The sequence below is a fragment of the Nilaparvata lugens genome, chromosome Y (genome assembly GCF_014356525.2).
Source record: "Nilaparvata lugens isolate BPH chromosome Y, ASM1435652v1, whole genome shotgun sequence".
Taxonomy (NCBI): domain Eukaryota; kingdom Metazoa; phylum Arthropoda; class Insecta; order Hemiptera; family Delphacidae; genus Nilaparvata; species Nilaparvata lugens.
This window is the reverse complement of record NC_052519.1, coordinates 3,712,424-3,733,025: the sequence shown is the minus strand read 5'-3', so window position 1 is coordinate 3,733,025 and position 20,602 is coordinate 3,712,424. Positions and strand designations below refer to the sequence as shown.

The 20,602-nt window shown below is 33.9% G+C and overlaps 1 protein-coding gene across 1 annotated transcript in view; it reads left to right on the top strand.

Moving 5' to 3' along the window:
* LOC111051821 overlaps positions 1–20,602 on the top strand; it is a 116,618-nt gene that overhangs the window by 79,988 nt on the left and 16,028 nt on the right. Inside the window, exon 2 of the mRNA XM_039443578.1 lies at positions 19,668–19,741. Within this exon, the coding sequence (XP_039299512.1) occupies positions 19,711–19,741 (31 nt within the window). The 5' untranslated portion in view covers positions 19,668–19,710. The remainder of the gene's footprint in view (positions 1–19,667; positions 19,742–20,602) is intronic.

The following is a 20,602-nucleotide window of genomic DNA, read 5'->3' as shown; positions in this document are numbered from 1 at the left end:
TAACTAAATGCTGAGAATAATACCATTTATTCGGTTGTAATATAACATTATCAAAACCAAGCATTTTTCCTATTGAAGTAGATGATGTAAAGTCAATAGGCTTATCAGAACGAATTTCGAGCTTCATAGTATTTGTGTTAGCTCTTATATTAAGTTTCTTTTCGTCACTATTCAATTTACTCTTTAAAGCTAATATAATGTCATCAACTTCATATGCACCCGTATCAAGATCAATTAATTTATCACCATATTTGAAGCTAGAATTTTTACCTTTTATAACATTTGCAATGCTATTGTAAGTACAGAAATTAATCAATCCAATTTCCCATTCTTTATTTTTATCCAAATCGAGAATTTCTTGTAAATGTTCATAGAGATCACTTGATCTAGATCGTAATGTAATAACAACCATCTTATATGTTTTCGGTACAAATACTGGATTACAACTGGTTCGCAAAAAACAAGAGCATAAGGTGTCCACATATATTTGTATGTAATGGTTGCATGTGCTCAACATTGTAAAAAATATTTACACCTGTTTCTTTTTTCCAATATTTATTCAATTCATAAGGTGGTTGTAAATTACCAATTGGATCAAAATAGTAAACATTTGATCCTCGTTTCTTATAACCAACCCAGTGTGTACCATGTCCGGATTGAGTGTCTAAATTAACAATACAATTCTCATTTTTTAGAATTTTATTAGGTAATGTATCTATCATGTATACACCTCGTAGGGGAATTTGTAATAATTTACACCATTTTATTAGATCGTGATTGGACAATTCACCATCGATATTCATTTTTTCACCTTCTTTGTCGTTCTACGTTTTTTAACTCTTTTTTCTTCGGGAATAAACTTACACCATATGGTGAGGAGGAGGATGTGGGGTTGGGCCCAATCAAAATACGACCACCTCTCGAGATTGGAGGGTACGGTTTCAAATAGTAACCTCTACCTGCAATATGCTGTTTCAACTGAGCAATAGCTTTTTTCCTTATCGAGCTGCTATGAGTTTTCCCAACACTTGTGCTCTTCTTCTTCTTCTTCTTTCTCAATCCACCGCCAAACGCTGCTTTAGCTTTCATCACGTTTGTTACAAGATAACTAAGTGCTCTTTCACTTAGAGATGATTTTGGATTCTTGAATATTTCCCATGCTGTGTTTGCAAGAGCTCTGTCTGCAATCGCACGCGACTTATTATCACTATTTTGAGTGTATGCTATATCATGTACCTTACAGGCCCTATCTAATGAATTTATACCTTCATCCCCCCTCTTTAACCTTTCATTAACCTTGGTGCCAGGGCCACACCACTGGTAGCCCCCGGGAGGTGAATTTCAGGTGATGCGTTTATTAATTTATTTATAATAGTTGATGTAATGTCCCCCGCAGTACCCGCTATACCTTTGACAATTTTGCTAGCCGAACTCAAGATTCCTTTACCTCGTTTCCTAGAAGATAACTTTCTTCTACATACCATTTTTTATTACCTTTCAACTCAATAGTTGAACATCGACTGAGGTTAATTAATCAAACACTTAACCTCAATCGAGAGACAAAGAAATTGTCTCACTATGTGCTTTATATATTACTACAAAGTTGGTATGTTTTAATCAATAGGGAATACAATTTTCTATCATCATGATGTGTCTTATTAACACACTTGTTAAGTATGTTGTAAGTTTTGTAGAAATTGCAAAGAATTGAACGTTCATCAATCATAAATCTATACCAATGTCTTAGACTAACATCGAGAGAAGCATCTGATGAATTGACACATGATTTGATATAAGATAATGTATGATTTCTTACTAGCAGTGATTCCTGCATCAATTGAGGTGTTTCCAAATCCCTAATCTTATTTCGTACATTTTGTATAGATTCCAATATTCTCTTACTATCATTTTGCATTGAATCATATTTTTTCAAAGCAATATGGAAAAGTAATAGCATATTCACACAACATATTATAAAGAGAAGAACAAATAAAACTCTCCATACGATTATCTTCATTGCACAACTTCTCCATTCAAGTGTTGTAAGCATACTGATAAAAATAGATTGCTATATCTATAGTGAGTGTATAGCGCAAACAGATGGAGGAGAATCTCGCAACAAGGTCAAGACTGGCATGTGGTGCATGCGCATGCGCGCACAGCAGCAACTATAAAATAGCTTCTCTTGTAACTGAACACTCAATGACTATACAAGAGCATTACTATTCTTGCATGAACTATTCTACAGTCATTGAGTGTTCAGTTACAAGAGGATCTATTCTTGCGTGTACTATTCTACATCTTCTTTGACAGGTGAGAATTAAGAACAATTTTTTAAAAACAATACTACAATTTATTATCAAACACTACAATATTTACATTATATACTACTTGTGAAGCATATAACCACTACATGCTATGAGAATAAGATTGTTAAATTTTAACAATCTTAATGTCGCTCCATGTAGCGGTTATATGCTTCACTACTATTCCTAAATTTTTACAGTTAGAATTAAATTTAACAACTTTACAAGGTGAAATTATTGAAGAAAATCTCTGAGGCAGGTATACCTCAGAGATTTTCTTCGTAGATGCAATATTAATTTTCAAAATAATTCTTCTACCGTGATGGTTCGTTTCCTCCCGCACTGAGATTATAGCATGTGGAACATCCTCCGCCAGCTCGCGGAGAGGTACCCACGGTTTTGGTGATGGTTTATTGATGAGTGTGATGAAGTCCTCATCATCATCATCATCCTGTGCGGCTGCCTCCTCCAGTAGCGGAGCCATGGAGGTGTTCTCAGACATATGTTTCTGTTAAATGAAAATCTATGATTAGTAACTTTATTATAATTTGTTTCAGATTATCAACTACTTGTGATCAACAGATTATTGTCATAATCTCAACTTGATATAATCGGATTGACAAGACATTCTCTACACAAAGTGAGTAATATCAGTTATTGAAATAATATTTCTTGCAGAATCCAATGGTGAATCAAATTAATAAGCAAACTCTTTCATTGCAACAAATAACTATCAACTGAATCAGTAATTTTCTTAACACATCACTTCAATATTATAGCAAATAATATGTAAGCATCATAATAATGAAATCAGAATATTCATCTTATTCAATTTTTGACTGAACTACTAGTAAGGTTGATCAGTTCAAAAATAAAATTATACACATCTTAACTGAACTCTAATCATTTAATATCACAATATAACAACTATCAACTAAATCAGTAATTTTCTCATCACATCACTTCAATATTATAGCAAATAATATGTAAGCATCATAATAATGAAATCAAAATATTCATCTTATTCCATTTTTTGACTGAACTACTAGTAAGGTTGATCAGTTCAAAAATAAAATTATACACATCTTAAGTGAACACTAATCATTTAATATCACAATATAACTATCAACTAAATCAGTAATTTTCTTAACACTTCAATATTATAGCAAATAATATGTAAGCATCATAATAATGAAATCAAAATATTCATCTTATTCAATTTTTGACTGAACTACTAGTAAGCTTGATCAGTTCAAAAATAAAATTATACACATCTTAACTGAACTCTAATCATTTAATATCACATTGTGCATTGTACAAAGACATCTATTGGAAATTAGTTTTTTTCTCACTTATTAGATAGTAGCATGCATTCAACCTAATCACTTCAAATAATTATATTTCTTGATTTCATAAAACAATTTATGCTCAATTCAAATGAATATATCATATTCATGTAGTCGAATGTACATCTTGACTGATCTCTAAAGTTGAATTAAGTTCCTATATTCGTTATCAAGAAATTGTCTTTCAAATCAGATTCATCAATAACTCCAATGTGAGTACATGTAATGTGAACATTGGAAATTAGTTTTTCTCAGTAAGAAATTTATCAGATACTAGCAAGCTTTTGGATGACAACATATAAAGATTTAAAATTATCTGTTCACATTACATGTTAATAATATTTGAAATAACTAACCTTTGAGGGTACGAAGTTGGTTTCTTCCTCCTCCAGAAATTGCAGTTTTCTTTTCCCCTGCTGTCTGTTGGTGGTAATTGTTGTTAGCGGCACTCGCTTCGGTGCCCATCCTAGATGAGATGGTGGTGGTGTGTCTGGTATAATGAGCTCATCGCCGCTCATCCCTCTCTCCATGAAGACTCCACGTCTCTTCAGGGGCGACTCCTCGGGGTCGGATGTGACAGCAGCAGGGGGAGCAGCGGTGGTAGAAGGAATCTTCTTCTTCCGCGCAGCTTGCACTGCCCAGTAAGATGGGAATGATGGTTCTTGTTGAGGAGGTGTATCCGGAAGGATGTACTGCTCACGTGTGGACTCCATGATGATGATGATAGCGAGGATATGTGTGAAACGTGACTAGTGGTCGAATGAAGCTGGCAAATCCAATGACCGCCGCTTATATACTCATTCGTTCCTCTCTCTCTGTTTTAGGGTGAGTGAGAGATAGTGCATTTTCCCGCTTGTCACATCCTTGACATACAAATGCATTCTTACACGTACAGCAAGTTGCATTCAGAGAAAAAATATCAAATTCTCACAATGCACTCGAATTCTCACTTCCACATATCTCGAATAACAATATTTCGAATGTAATCTCCTCATTAATTTTCATAATTAACATCACATGTTGACTTGCTAAATTTCTTCTCAATATTATTGTGATTTTCATTATGTTCGTTGATTTCACAGAGTTCGAGAGTGCATAATCACTCCATTCTTCGAGGAGGAAAGACGTATGAAGAACTAGTGTAAGCAGAGAGAGAGAGACAGTACAGCACATCATTCATTGCATGTAAGTATGATACAATTCTTTATTTTTCTAATCATGATTTTTCAGAAGTTACTTCTTTCCTGATACTACTACTACAATGCACTTAGGAATCACTAATATCTCGATTACAACAGAGTGCATATTGTACAATATCCAGCTTGTTTTCCCACAGCATCTTCTTTTTCATCATTTGTCGTTTCTTTTCCATTATAGCTCATCTTTTTATATATACAAAATGGAACATGTATCACTTTTTCATAAGGATTTTCAATAATATATTTGCAATATACACATTGCAGATATGATTTCTCATGCAAAAAGTATCCATTTATTGCAAAATAGTCTGCTCTATTAATAAATACCGAGAGCTTGAATGGTTCTGGACGATGGAAAGTTAAAACTCGTTCTTCATATTGCCGTAGAATATTATTATCGAAATTCTCCTCTTCACATGAAATATTATCTTCTTTGCGCCATCCACAATTTGGACTACATCGTTCATGTTCCTTACTAGGATCGTCTGTTGGCAACCAATTTTCTAAATATACTGAACAAAACACGCATTGAACAACGTCAGGTGCTCGCACAAATTTAAAACCCTGTTTAGCCATATTTTGAGGTGACAACAGACTCGATTCTAATTTCCAACGATTATCAAATGTTAATAACCTCAATCGTTCGTGCATGAAAATCTGATCCTGTGATAGCATTTTTTGCACTGTACTTGCAGCTTGTTAAATCACAACTGATTTTTAGATTAATGTTTACTTGTTTTTATATCTAATTCTGTGCCATAGTAATATATTCTTTGTTTGTTTTCAGTAACCCGCTAGTAGCAGAGATGGAGCATAGCAGAGAACACAGAGTTGGAGGCGTGAGTTCGCGAGCAATTCGCCATCGCATTTCCTTCGAAAACGTAGCACCTGACATTGAAAATGTGCTTCAAAACTCGAAAGCTCGTGTTTTCGAGATAATAAGAGAACACGCTGCACGTTTCGAAGGAAATGTTAAATGGTTTTTAGTATTAAATGTATTATTGTATAAGATGGTAGTTTTAGAATCAGAGGAATCCGAAGCTGTTTCATCTATTGTGAATCTTCATAGCTACTCGGCCATAGGCATGAATGTCTTGGAGAGTTATGACGAATTGAATGAACAATTTATGTTAGCAGTTAGGAAAATTTTAAGTTCATTCGATAACTTTGTTCGATTTGGGAGTGGGTGGGTGTTGAAGAAGATCGACTCGCTTGATGTAAATGTGATTAGATATAATCCAATATACACAAGCAGTTATATTCAAACACCCCACTTCATCAAGAATAAGATATGTGTTATCAATATCAAAAATCTTTCTGATAAAAAGTGTTTTCTGTGGAGTGTTCTAGCCTATTTTCACCAGAAACCAAATAAATCGAAATTAACGGTGAAATATTTGAGCAAATTTGCTCACAGGCTGAACACTCGCGGAGTTAATTTCCCAACCACCGATCGCGACATAAAGAAATTTGAAATTCTCAATACAGACATCGCAATTCATGTTATCGCGTATGACAACAAAAAGTTTTTCCCCTATCGAACAAGCATATTCCGTACGCGTAAATACCAAATTAATCTTTTAATGTTGAAAGGCGATGCAGGAAAAACTCATTTTTGTTTAATTAACACCGCGAACGGGAAAAACGGATTGTCGCGTCTTCTTTCTCACCTTTCGAAAGCTAAAGAACAAGTAGATGTTTGTAATTTCTGTTTTCACAGATTTACATCAGACAAAAGAGTAAACCGGGATGGGAAAGCAAATTTGATGAGACATCTAGAGCTTTGTTCAAAGTTCCAGTCTCAGAGAACTTCATACCCAAAACGTGGTGAGACAATCAAATTTAGAAAACTCGGTTCGACTTTGAAGAAAAAGTATACAATCTACGCGGATTTGGAAACATTTGTTGTGAATATGGATGATAATGAATCTGAGGATGTACCTATTACCAGAAGTTACACCAAGAAAACGGCGCGTCATATTCCATGCGGGTATTGTTTCGTTGTAATTGATGTGAATGGGGATATCGCGTATGGGCCAGTACTCTATAGATCGAGTAATATCAATGAAAAGATCATGGAGAAATTTCTCAAGGAAATAATCGAACTGGGCGATTTATTGAGTGCAGATATAAAATGTGAAATTCCGATGGAGCATTTAAGTGAACGTCAGCAACGCGAATTTCAAAACGCTGATAAGTGCGGCCTTTGCGATGAAGTTTTTACCGAAACAGACACAAAGGTACGCCATCATGCACATGAAAATGGAAAGTTTTTGTGTGCTGCTCATGTGTTGTGTAATTTAAATACTCGAACTGACGATACGATTAGCTGTTACTTCCATAATTTTAGCGGATTTGACAGTCATTTTATTCTAAAAGCTCTCGGAAAATGTAAAAAAGAAATTTCCTGTATCGCCAATACATCAGAAAGATTTTTGACATTGACAGTGGGAAAAATCAAGTTTTTAGATTCATATAAATTTATGAATGAATCTTTAGAAGTATTAGTGCGCAACTTGGTAGATAGTACAGATATGGAATCGAAGTTCAAACGACTGTTTTCAGTATTTAATGACCCCGATCTCGAACAAAGGCAACTATTGTTGAAAAAAGGAGTATATCCCTATTCGTACATATCTTGCCCTGAAAAATTCGCTGAGACTTCTCTCCCTCCGATAGAATGTTTTTATAATGATCTTAACGATACACCCCTCTCCCCCAAAGAATATGAGCATGCACAAAGAGTGTTCTCAACATTCAAGTTGAAATCTCTCGGCGAGTATCATGATTTCTATCTGTGCCTAGACGTCATGCTATTAGTTGAGGTTTTCGAAGAAATGAGGTCAACGCTTTTTAGGTCATATGGCCTCGATGTGACTCATTTTCTTTCGCTTGCTCATTACACTTGGAATTGTATGTTAAAGTTCACCCGGGTTGAACTCCAATTGATTAGCGATCCTGATATACATCTATTGTTTGAATCAGGAATGCGCGGTGGTGTTTCGTTTATTGGCAAGCGTTATTGCGAAGCCAATAACAAACACATCCCTGACACATACGATCCCACAAAACCAAGTAACTATTTGCTTTATATAGATTGTAATTCTTTGTATGCGCACTCTATGAATCAATTCTTACCTTATGGAAATTTCAAGTTCCTCTCAGAGGAAGAAATCCATGCTCTTGACTTTACAAATTTGGAGAGTGAATCAGAAACTGGTTATGTAATTGAATGTGATCTCAAGTACCCACAGGAGTTACATGATATGCATGCCAATTTCCCTCTCGCTCCACTTCATCAAATTCCTCCTAGCGAATTGTTCTCCGAGTACCAAACCAATGAGAACGGTCAAACTCTGACTAAAAAACTCATGAACACACTTTTTGATCGAGAGAGGTACATTGTTCATTACATGAATTTGAAACTGTACCTTCAACTCGGATTGCAATTAACAAAGGTACATCGAGTCATTAGCTTTTCCCAATCGCCTTGGTTGAAGAACTACATTGAGTTCAATACCTGTAATAGGCAAGCCGCGAAAAATAAATTTGAAGTCTCCTTCTTTAAACAGATGAGTAACTTATGCTTCGGAAAATCGATACAGGGAAATCGGCATCAATGTAATGTTCAAATTATCACAGACGCCAAGCGTCTAGATAAGTACATTTCAAATCCCCTATGTAAACGCTGGCAGATAATAAGTTCGGATGTGATTGCGGTTTTCTCGCGAAAGTTGGAACTAAAAATGAATAAGCCAATCTATTCAGGTTTCTGCATCCTGGATTTGAGTAAACTGCACATGTATGATTTTTTCTATTGTAAATTGCAAAAAATCATACCATGGCAACGCATCCAGCTCTGTATGACTGATACAGATAGCTTCCTCTTATCATTGGAGACACCCGACGTCTACCAACTGATAAGAGAAAATCTAGAATTGTTTGACACTTCAAATTACCCAGCTGAGCACGAATGCTTCTCCAATGAGAGGAATAAAGTTGTAGGGAAATTTAAGGATGAGGCAGCTTCATTTCCTTTAAAATCTTTTCTGGGATTACGGGCGAAATTATATTCATATCTTGTAAATAATGAGAAGGAGGAAACTGTAAATAAGTGTGTAGCAAAAGGTGTGAAGACACATGTGAAAAATAGAAAACTTAGTTTTGACTTGTATAAGAAATGTTTGATTGAACGATGCCAACATATAGAAAAATGTAATATGTTGAGATCCTTCAATCATAACATGCATCAAATTGAATGCGCAAAGGTTTGTTTAAGCCCGTTCGATGACAAGCGCTTTATTGCAGAGAACGGAATCGATACATTACCATTCGGTCACTACAAAATAGCAAACTGATGGCACAGATCAGTGTGTGTGTAACGAGCTAGTGACCAACACATCGAATTCTGTTTCAAGCGTGTCTTCACACAAAGAAGAAGAAGAATGAGTAATATTAGAGCAAAATTAGCAGCAGAGCTTCACTCTGCTGCACGTGTAAATTACCCCACACGCAGATATGAGTTGAAGAATGAGAACGATTTATATCAATCAGATCTGATTGAGATGGGTAGCTTATCTAAATTCAATAAAGGATATCGTTATATTTTAGTTGTTATTAATTGTTTTACTAAGTACGCTTATTGTATACCTTTAAAGAATAAGACTGCACAAAGTGTTTATAATGCACTCGAACCCATTATTTGTAAGAATAGACATATGCGTTTTTTCCAGACAGATGGAGGGAAGGAGTATTTTAATAAGCATGTGAAAGATTTGTTAGATAAGTATAATATCAAGCATTATTCTGTTTTTACTGATAAGAAAGCTAGTATCGCTGAGAGATTTAATCGTACAATAAAATCAAAAATATATCGATCTTTAACTGAACGTGGGAGTAAAAACTGGGTTAATAACTTACAAAATATTGTAGATGATTATAACAATACAGTACACAGTAGCATTGGAATGCGACCTAAAGATGTAACTAAAAAACATCGTAAACGTGTTTTAGAATCACTAAACTCTGCATTTAATAGACGATTCAAATTAAAAGTGTTGAAACCAAAATATAAGCTAGGTGATATTGTGAGAATTTCTAAAAAGAAACAGATATTTGATAAAAAATATCTAATGAATTGGTCATCCGAATATTTCCGAATTGTGAGCATACATCCCACAAGACCTATCACTTACTCATTAGAAGATCTTAGTGGTGAGATAATACAGGGTAGGTTTTATCAAGAAGAAATTAAAAAAACGCTTTTGAATGAATCTGAAAGAAATGTTTATTTGATAGAAAAAATATTGAGACGAGATAAGGATAAGTTGCTTGTGAAATGGATTGGATTTCCACAACCATCATTCATAAATCGAGAGAACTTATTAGAGTAAATAATAATAATTAGAGTAAGATTACATTTGTTGTAAATAATTAGAGTAAGATTACATTGTTGTAAATAATTAGAGTAAGATCATATATGATGTAAATAATGTACATTATCTATCCACATTTGTTGTAAATAATTAGAGTAAGATCATATGATGTAAATAATGTACATTATCTATCCACATCTGTTGTAATATTCTTTACATTGTGTGTTTTTTAAATAAAAACAACTTGAATTGAATGTTCGCTCTTTCATTTCTCATTTTTGTCATAGAGAAGTGCTAGTAGCATGTGGCACAAGGTGACTAGATGTTGAATGGGTGAGTACATCTAGTCACCTAGAAACGCTTCATTACCGAGTGAACCAGACACATGAAACAGTTCTGTTTGTATATCTCACTTTCTCAACATGAACAAACTCGACATTGTGAATTTCGATAAGTTAATTGCACAAGAGGAAAAGCCTGTATGGTGTAAGAATGGAACATTGATACCGCATAACGCTAGAATTCTCATTGTAGGGCCGTCTGCATGTGGTAAAACAAATTTATTGTTCAACTTAATTTTTTCCAAAAATGGATTGAGATTTAAACATATTTATTTAAATACTAAAAGCCAATATCAAGATAAGTACTTGTTTTTAAGAAAAGTCTTTTCAAAAATGAAAGGTATTGAATTTCATGTCAATGATATTCCTGAGAGAATTCTCCACCCGAATAAAATTAAACAATTTTCTCTTGCCATATTCGACGATTTACAACTTAGTCACACACCTCAAATAAGAGATTATTTTACTATGGGTAGACATCGTAATATTGATACAGCATATTTAATTCAAAGTTATGGTGCAACACAGAAACATTTCACCAGAGATAATGCAAATATGATTGTTATATTCAAAATTGATCAATTATCACTCAAATTAATACATAGAGACTATGTGGGTGAAGATATTTGCTTCAGAGATTTCAGTAAATTGTGTTCAAATGTGTGGAATTCTAAGAAGCATAGTTTTCTTACTATTATGACCGAATGTACAGCTAATAGTGGAAAATATAGACAGGGTCTGGATAACTTTATTGACATTCAGTAGAGAGTGAGTAGCAGTGAAAGAATGAGGATGTCTCGTAGAAGACAAAACGCTAGTGTTGCTCTAATCGATAAGATTAAGAAATTGAGGAAAGTTATTAGAGATAAACATAGAAGCATTGTACATTTTGAAAAGCAATCTGACAATTACAGAGAAAAACTTTTTAAACCGATTATCACACCTTTAGTTGAAATGGGGAAAACTAAATCTTCTCACCACTCTGATCAGAGTTTTATACCAAAAAAGGAGGAACAAGAAGAAGAAGAAGAAGAAGAAGACGAAAGTATGGAATTGGGAGAAAAACATGATGATGAAACAATAGAAGTTGCATCACCATCAGCAGCTGAAAAAGATCTAAGCATGAACGAATCAAGTATATTTAATTCAACTAGGCTTGAGAGTGATACAAGCGGTAACATAAAGAAGATAAAGAATCAAGTGCTTGCACAATATTTGTATACATTTCATAGTGAAAAATTGGATAACTCGATTCCTTATGGAATTTCCTACGATTCTGACCGAAAATTATATTTTATGGGTGAGATGGTTGTTAGCTTTGATAACTACTTCTTTTATACTGATAACGAAAAATTCCGAATTACACATGGACTATTAGAACTGTTATTTGCGCAAAGACCAAATTCATATCTCTTTGATGAAAAAGATCTAAATAAATACAAGAAGATTTTATCAATAACAAAAGTTCATTTGGATAGACGAGGATATGTGAAACGTAACAGTGGTGTAAAGTCTTGCTTAATTCAAATGCTGTTTCCTGTTAAAAAAACAAGTAAGAGAGGTTCTGGCTTATTGAAATTTGCAAAAAATACTTCTAGCAATAGAATTTACCAATATTATGACAACTATGACGAATTGGTTCAGAGACTTCATTTATTAAAATCATCAGAACTTGCTGGGCACTCAGCTCATGATGTTGGGATCACATCAATTATAGAAGAATTGCGTGAAGGTAAAATTATTGTTTAGTTGCAGAATGAGCGTGCACAGATTCGGAGGTAAAAGCGAGAGAGTCGCCGCGAAGAAAGACATTGTATGGAATGGACCAGATCTTACCAGTTTTAGTGAGAGAATAATACAGGCAATTAATCAACAGGGTGTTAGTGAATCTCTGCATTCGTATTTAGATTCACAATTATCTAATATAGTTAAGAATATTGGATTGAACAAGATCGAAAAGGAACACATCTTCAGTACATTACAACAGTTATCTGACAATATCGATAGGGGACTTAAAGAGAAATCTATCAATTTGGAGAATTCTCTTCATGATCTCAAATCAACAACAGAGATATTCAGATCACACTTGAATACGATCAACGATAATAAAGTTGACAAGATTATTTGGATGAGAAATTGAAAGTTATCTCAGACAAGATTAAAGATTTGCAAGTATTAGATAGAAATTATCTAAATACCAGATTGAAACAGCTTAGCACAGAACTTTTTACTAGAGTAAATGAAACTCATTCATTATCTGTTGATAAGGAATATTTGGATAAAACTGTGCAGGCATTGAATAACATTGTTATAACAAAACAAGAGTTAGAAGATCGATTATCTGCAATGACTAATGCGATAAAGACAAATCTTATGGAGGGGATTGAACAATTTGTTTCAAAAAACGATTTGAATACATTGCTAATCACGTTTAGCGAAACTTATGTATTGAAAAATGATCTGAGTAGTGAAATGCAAGCATTTATTGAGGAAGATGAATTACAAGCTACACTCAAATCAATTCGTGAGGAAATAGCAACTTCAATTAAAAATACAGAGAATGATGAAGTGACAAGATTACAATGTTCGGCTACATTCACCGATTATCTCACATTATTTATACACCGAATAGCATACCAAATAGTGCAAAATTATGCGAAAGTTAGTTTCCATATGAATTGGATTGAGGCGAAATCGCATAATTTGACAGAAGATCAAGTAGGTGATTTAATAACTGATAAGATGGGTCTCTCAATCTACACCGATGTTCTAAAACCCTAAAGTTAGGATCATATCAATCTAAAGATTTTCACTATGCAAATTGCTTGGGAGAAATAGCTACATTCTATTTCAATGTTCACATGCATTTCTCCAAGCTGAAACAAAAGTATGTATGAAACGTGTTAATGCACGAATTTGAGATGAATTAGAACAGAGATGCATTCGTCCTTGTGAACTCTGCAAAAACATGACAATACTCAAGTATTGAATTAGAGCGGAACTGCATTTGTCCTTGTAAGCTATGTGAACTAAAATTGCAAAACGTGACAATAGTGAAGTATTGAATTAGACCGCAACAGCATTCGTCCTTGTAAGCTCTCTGAAGTGAAATTTTGAAACATGTTAATCATCAGCCAAGAGCAGAATTGGTGCGTAATGATAACGCCCAAGGCTGTCTCACGGTAAGCAAACGTTGCTACATAGTGTTGTGAAAACTACAACAAGAAATGACAATGTTTTTCAGTTTGATAATATGTTAAGAATGTAAGATTTGGTGAGAATGATTTATATCAATATAGATTCAAAAAAGAACTTTGAATTCACTATTATTCTTCCAAAGAATATTCAACTATGCTTGGCACATAAAGAGTTTTGAAAAGATGGGATTTGAATGTTACTACTGGACATATATTCTTGGAAGAATGATAAAATCTCATCCTAGTTGTCAAGTACATCTAGAATTTATGATAGTAAGAAGATCGTTTCAAAGGTGTCTCAAAGGTAGGATGGGTGCGGGGGGAGGGAGAAGGGGGGGGGGGGAAAAGTCATAAAAAAAGGCGGTTGTACCCGCGTTGTCCGTCTACTCACTCTATATTTCCTTCTAAACCTATAACCTACTCACTGAGAGATCTAAACGGTGAAGTAATTAGTGGTCGGTTTTATGCAGAAGAAATTAAAAAAACACAATTAAACGAATCGGAGAGACAAGTGTATTTGATTGAAAAAATATTAAAACGTGATAAAAAAGGATTGTTAGTGAAATGGATTGGATTTTCAACACCTAGTTATATTAGTAAAGATCAATTATTAGATGAAAAATAATCTTTTGTAATCTATTGTAAATATCATGTACATTTATTGTAAATAATCTATTGTAAATATCATGATGTACATTCGTTGAAAATATAATAGAAGTATTATTATCAAACATTGGTTCTCATTTCAATCCATAGTTTCATTTCGTAATATAAGAATCTTTGCACACTCAATAGCTGATAAGCAGAAAAGAGGGTGAGGAACAGAGAAGGTAGATACATCCATCCTCTGTCTGATGATGATGACAGGAGGTGGGGAGTGGTGTCTACATTCCAATCTCTTGATACGCCCCTCTATGCTAATGCATGTGTGCTCGGTCATTGCTCTCATTCATAGCGGCACTGATCTAACTTTTGTAAAAAATTTCCAGTAGCTTATCAGATCACGTTCTGTACGTTTGTAATCATGAGTCAGATACCAATTGTTAACTTTGATAAATTAATTACAGATAAAGAAAAGCCTGCATTTTGTAAAAATGGAGACTTACTTCCTCATAATGCAAGGATGTTAATTATTTCTCCCAGTGCTGGAGGAAAAACAAATCTCTTATTTAATTTAGTATTTGCTGAAAATGGCTCAAGATTTAAGCACATTTACTTATTTAGCAAGAGCTTATATCAACCAGAATATGTTTTTCTCAAGAAGGTATTTGCAGGTTTGAAAAATATCGGATTTCACATGAAAGAGGATGTGAGCCAAATTCCCCATCCGAACCGTATCCCCGAATATAGCTTAGTAATTTTTGATGACTCACAACTGAGCAATGTGCCATAGATAAGAGAATATTTTACTATGGGACATCATCAAAATATTGACACAGCATATTTAATTCAGAGTTATGGAGCTACACAGAAACATTTCACTAGAGACAATGCAAATATGATTATAATTTTTAAGATGGATTTATTGAGTCTCAAATTAATTCACAGAGATCATATTGAAGGAGATATTCCTTATAAAGATTTCAGTAAACTTTGTCATACAGTTTGGAATTGTAAACCGCATAATTTTGTTACAATTTTGAAAGAATGTGATATAAAGGAAGGAAAATATCGGGATTCACTGGACACGATTCTTTCCGTTCAGTAGAGATTAATTCTTTGTACAGTCATGTTGTCCAAAACATATAGGAGGAGGAGAGGAAGGAACATAGTGAATAACAAGAAGGAGAGTTTAATCGAAAAGATTAAGAAATTGAGAAAAGTAATCAGTGACAAGCATAGAAGCCTGCTTAATTTTGAAAAACGATCGGAGGAATACAATAGGAAAACTCTATCACCATTGATAGAACCTATAATTGAATTGGGAAAAACCAAATCTAGTTTCCACTCTGGTGTAAAAAAGGAAGAAGTAAAAGAGGAACAAGAGAGTATGGAAATTGGTGATGAACACTCGAGTTATGATAAAAGCTATGAGAGTTCAACAGACAATCTTTTAAGCTCGACTAAATTTGAAAACAGTTTACTTGGCTCTAGTAAAACGATGATGTGCTGTCACAATATCTAAAAACGTTTCATGTGGAAAAATTGAATAATTCAATTAGTTATGGAATTTCATACAATTCTAAAGATGACGTGTATTATATTGGAAATCAGCAAGTAATATTCGACGATGGTTATATAGATATAATTAATGAAAGATTTGGTTTAACACATGGTCTACTTGAGTTATTATTCAGTTCAAGACCAAATTCGAATCTTTATAATCAGAGAGATCTGGATAAGTATAAAAAAGTCTTAACACTTACAGGCATACATTTAGATCGAAGAGGGTATGTTAAACAAAATCAGGGAATTAAATCGCAAATGATTCAGAAGTTATTTCCCAGTAAAAAAATTAGTAAAAAGAAGGGATAGGGTTTATTGAAATTTGCAAAAAATAATTCTCATGATAGAATTTATCAATACTTTGATAATTTTGACGAATTAGTGGAAGGATTAAATTTACTCTATTCCTCAAAAGCTTCTGGCAACACTGGACATGATATTGAGATCGCGTCTATAATTGAAGAGCTAAAAGAAGCAAAACTAATTGTTTAGTGTTACGATGACTCTGCATCGATTCGGTCGAATATTATTAATATTAATATTGATACACCTAGTGCTGGGGCTGCTGTTGCTAATCTTACATGTGATATTGACTCAATAACGCAGAAGATAATCAAATCGATAAATCAACAAGGAATCAGCAAAGCTGTGAAATTTTATTTGGATTCGCAAATAACCAAACTCGTTTTGGAAAATACAAAGAATATTGGAGTGAGCATAATTGAAAGAGAACATATTCTGAGTACATTACAAAATTTTAGTGCTAATATTGATAAAGCTATTGCAGAGAGAACTCCAACTTTAGAATCTGCTCTAGGAGAAGTGAAAACTTTAACAGACAGCTTTTCATCCCAGTTGGTGAGTATTAACAACGATAAAGTTGATAAAGCTTATTTAGATGAGAAATTAAAAGCCATACAAGATAAAATTAAGAATTTGGAGGTGCTGGACAGAAACTATCTCAATACTAAATTAAAACAGCTTAGTACAGAAATTTTTACTAAAGTAAATGAAACACAGCCATCGCTAATTGATAAGCAATATTTAGAATCTACTTTGCAGAAATTGACTAGTTCTTCATTAACAAAGGAAGAGTTTGAAAAACAATTATCTGAAATGGTGAGTGCAATAAAAGCTAATATTATGGATGGTATTGAACAATTCATTACAAAAGATGCCATTGCTATTCTGATTAATCAAATTGCAGAAAAGTATGTGACTAAAAATGATATTGGAGATTTTATTAAGAAAAACGAGATGGAAGTCGTTGTGAAAAGTGTTCGTGATGAAATAGCTGAGGGAATTAAAAATTCGGAAGAGGGCACTGTCATGAGACTGCAGTGTTCGGCTCCATTCATAGATTATCTTAATTTATTCATACACAGGATAGCACATGATATCGTGTCCAGATATGCCCGGGTTAGTTTTCATATGAACTGGATAGAAGCCAAACAACATAACCTTAAAGAAAATCAGGTAGCCGAAATAATTACAGAAAAAATGGGGTTAGCACAGTACAAAGGGGTCGTATTGACCCCGAAAACATAAAATCTCAAAAAGACTGGTAAGCGGTGTAACGCGTAGCTGCAAAGTGAAGGATTCACTTCAATCTGTCAACATAGATGTAGAGTGAAGGATTCACTAGTACAGTATAGCAAAAAGGATTCACTTCAATCTGTCACCAGGGAAATTTTTCCCTCTCAAAGGGATTTTTTCCCTCATCTAGCATTCACTTCAATCTGACAGTATAGCATTAGATGTAGAAATATGCATTCACTTTAATTCGACAGTAAAGATGTAGAAATATGGATTCACTTTAATTTGACAGTATAGATGTAGTAATATGGATTCACTTTAATTTGACAGCAAACGGATTCACTTTAATCTGACAGTAGAGAATTTTTCCCTCACTGAGAGAGAGAGAGATCACTCTCTCCTTCTTCATCCCCCTCATCCTCACTGGGGAGGATAAGATAAGAGAGAGGGGGAGAGGGAGAAGGAGAAGGAAAGGGGGAGAGAGAAGGAGAAGGAGAGAGAGAGAGAGAGAGAGAGTGAGAGAGAGGGAGAGAGGGGGGGAAATCTATTTTTAGAACACCCCCCACCCTGTGGGCGGGGGGAAGGGGAGGCAGGATGGACGCGGGTGAGAGGGGGGAGGGGATTTCGAGCAAAAAAGCTTCCCAGAAGTCTCTTACTATGCCTACTAACAATAATAATAATAATAATAATAATAATAATAATAATAAGCAAAGCGTTGATAAAATGTGTCTCAAAGGAAAGGTAACAAAGGAAAACCTGGGAAACGCCAACGAGAGCAATCGTGGCCCTGGAGAGAAATTGGAAGCTCCTGATGAGAAGGGATACGAGCCAGAGGGAGAAAAAGAATAAGAGAGACTTTTCAAATTTTGAACTGCGCTTTCAAAATAAATGTTTTTGTTTTTATAATTAATACTGATAAACAGTAGGTACGAGGAGCTGTAGAAAAGAGACAGATAGTTCAGCTTTTTGACAGTTGTTAATCTGTCCCATTGACCTTCTTCCCGAAATAATAATAATTGCCAGTTGAATCAATCTCGTCAACCAGATGTAATAGGTCATACTATTTCCTATATATAATGTTTTCACTACAGACAGACTGCTCCTATAAAATTGGCAACTTTGAGCAAGCTCTGATACAGAGCACTCCTTGATACAATGCCGATTAAATAAGTTGGTACTCCTGTTTGATTCAAAATGTCCAACCGGCCAATACTACTACGCTGAGGGACGATTATACGGAATTTACACACCACTACTAGCACACTAAGACAGCGATAAGATAAATAACAGCTTGATGCTTGTTCTAATTGTACTCGAAAATCAGAATCTTGGTTAGACGACAACTTCAATTTCTTTATAATAACTTGTACTCACGTAAGATCGCCTTTAATAAAACTTTTAACATGAAATATTCACTTTCACATTCACTGAGCTGAAAAATTTCAAGCATCAAAACAAATAAACTTGTTAAATTACTTCAAAATACAGAGCTAACACTTTTATTAGTTTTATTGCACTTTTAAAAACTCTTTCATAAGATGTGAAGTAATTTTTTAAGTTTTGGTCCTGTGTTTCCATGTGCAGTTTACGTAACTCTCTTTTCTTCCTACATGACGTTAAAATTCCCGCAGTATCTATCCCATTGTAACATACATAAATAAAGAAATCTAATCTAATCTAATCCCTCTCTATTACTCTGTTTCCTGGAAATGGCACGGAATGTTTCATTTAATATAATCAGTTTTCCTGAAAAACAATCTAAGTTCTTATTGACTGTGTGAGACTCATCCCAATTAACAATTTACATTTTCCAAATTACAGTTCGTTCACTTTCTCCGTGAGAAATATTTTTTCAGATTGGAGAGTTTCGATAATTTTATTTTGTTCCTTAACCATCGCCTCCTGTCTCCAAAATGTTCTAATGATCATCCAACTTTTCGTGACACAATTTTCAATACGTTACTCACGTTACTCAGTAACGATACTCAATTAGTATCTTTTTGCGCTATGGCAATGATTTTGTTTACTGTTTATTGAATGAAATATAGTATTATACGTTTGCTTTATTTGCTTCTCATTGTCAAAATGTTGGAGAATATCCCTTGTTTCTGTGACAAAAGTGTTTTTAGAAGTTTAAAAGTTATTTTTATAAATGCATTCATATTCGACTTGAAATATTCAAGAACAATTATTTTTTGCAGAATCTTAGAAGAACAAGCATTCCAATAAGATCCAACAACCATAATGGAAACAATTGGAGAAAACTCGACTAATCGTTTGTCATCTTATTATTATTCTTCTGATGAATTTGAGGAAATAACTGAGCAAAATAGAATTTTTTAAAGTAAGGAATACTAATAATAATCCATATTCTTTCGACTTGGTTCCCCTAGAAGAAGGGAGTTTATCGCACAAAAATAGGACCTGAACACTGATAAGAGTAATCCTACAAATATTTTGCCTCGTTGTGAAGGATTCAGTTTCTGATAGATAACAACATTCAATCTTCTATTTCACTGATAAGGATAAACACTAGACGAATTAGCTTTTCCAAAGCCTCCTATTATGGTCAAGCTTTACATCATATTGTTTTCGAAAAAAATAGATATGAAATTATATATTTTTTATTTAAATGGTAATAAAAACAATAGAATATGACATAACATGCCATATATCATATATCATCGATATGTAGTAATTGCATATACAGAATGTTCTGAAAATATGTCAGGGTGTGATTCCTCTCATCATCGAAAGAAGACAGAGGTCTAATTAACATAGGTCCGAAAATGCTTGGTTACCAAGTTATACAGGGTGGAAGATTTCAGTTCCCCTGCCGAAACGAAGCCCTACAGGTATTTGTTGGTTGTTGATTAAGATATACAATTTAGTGTACTTTATATATAATGAATTGAAAAAATGGATAAAACCATTTATCTACAGTAATTTTTAAGATATGTGACAAAATATGCGAAACTTGGTCCCGAAAAACAAGTTCCTTCAAGGTTTGAAGTAGATTTACTATGTTAAATGTAGAATAAACACAATATATTTTTCTACAGAACCTGTAGAAATTTAATTTCGAAGAGAAAGATGTAGAATAAGTCTATAAAAGACAAACGCAACCTTGGAAAAA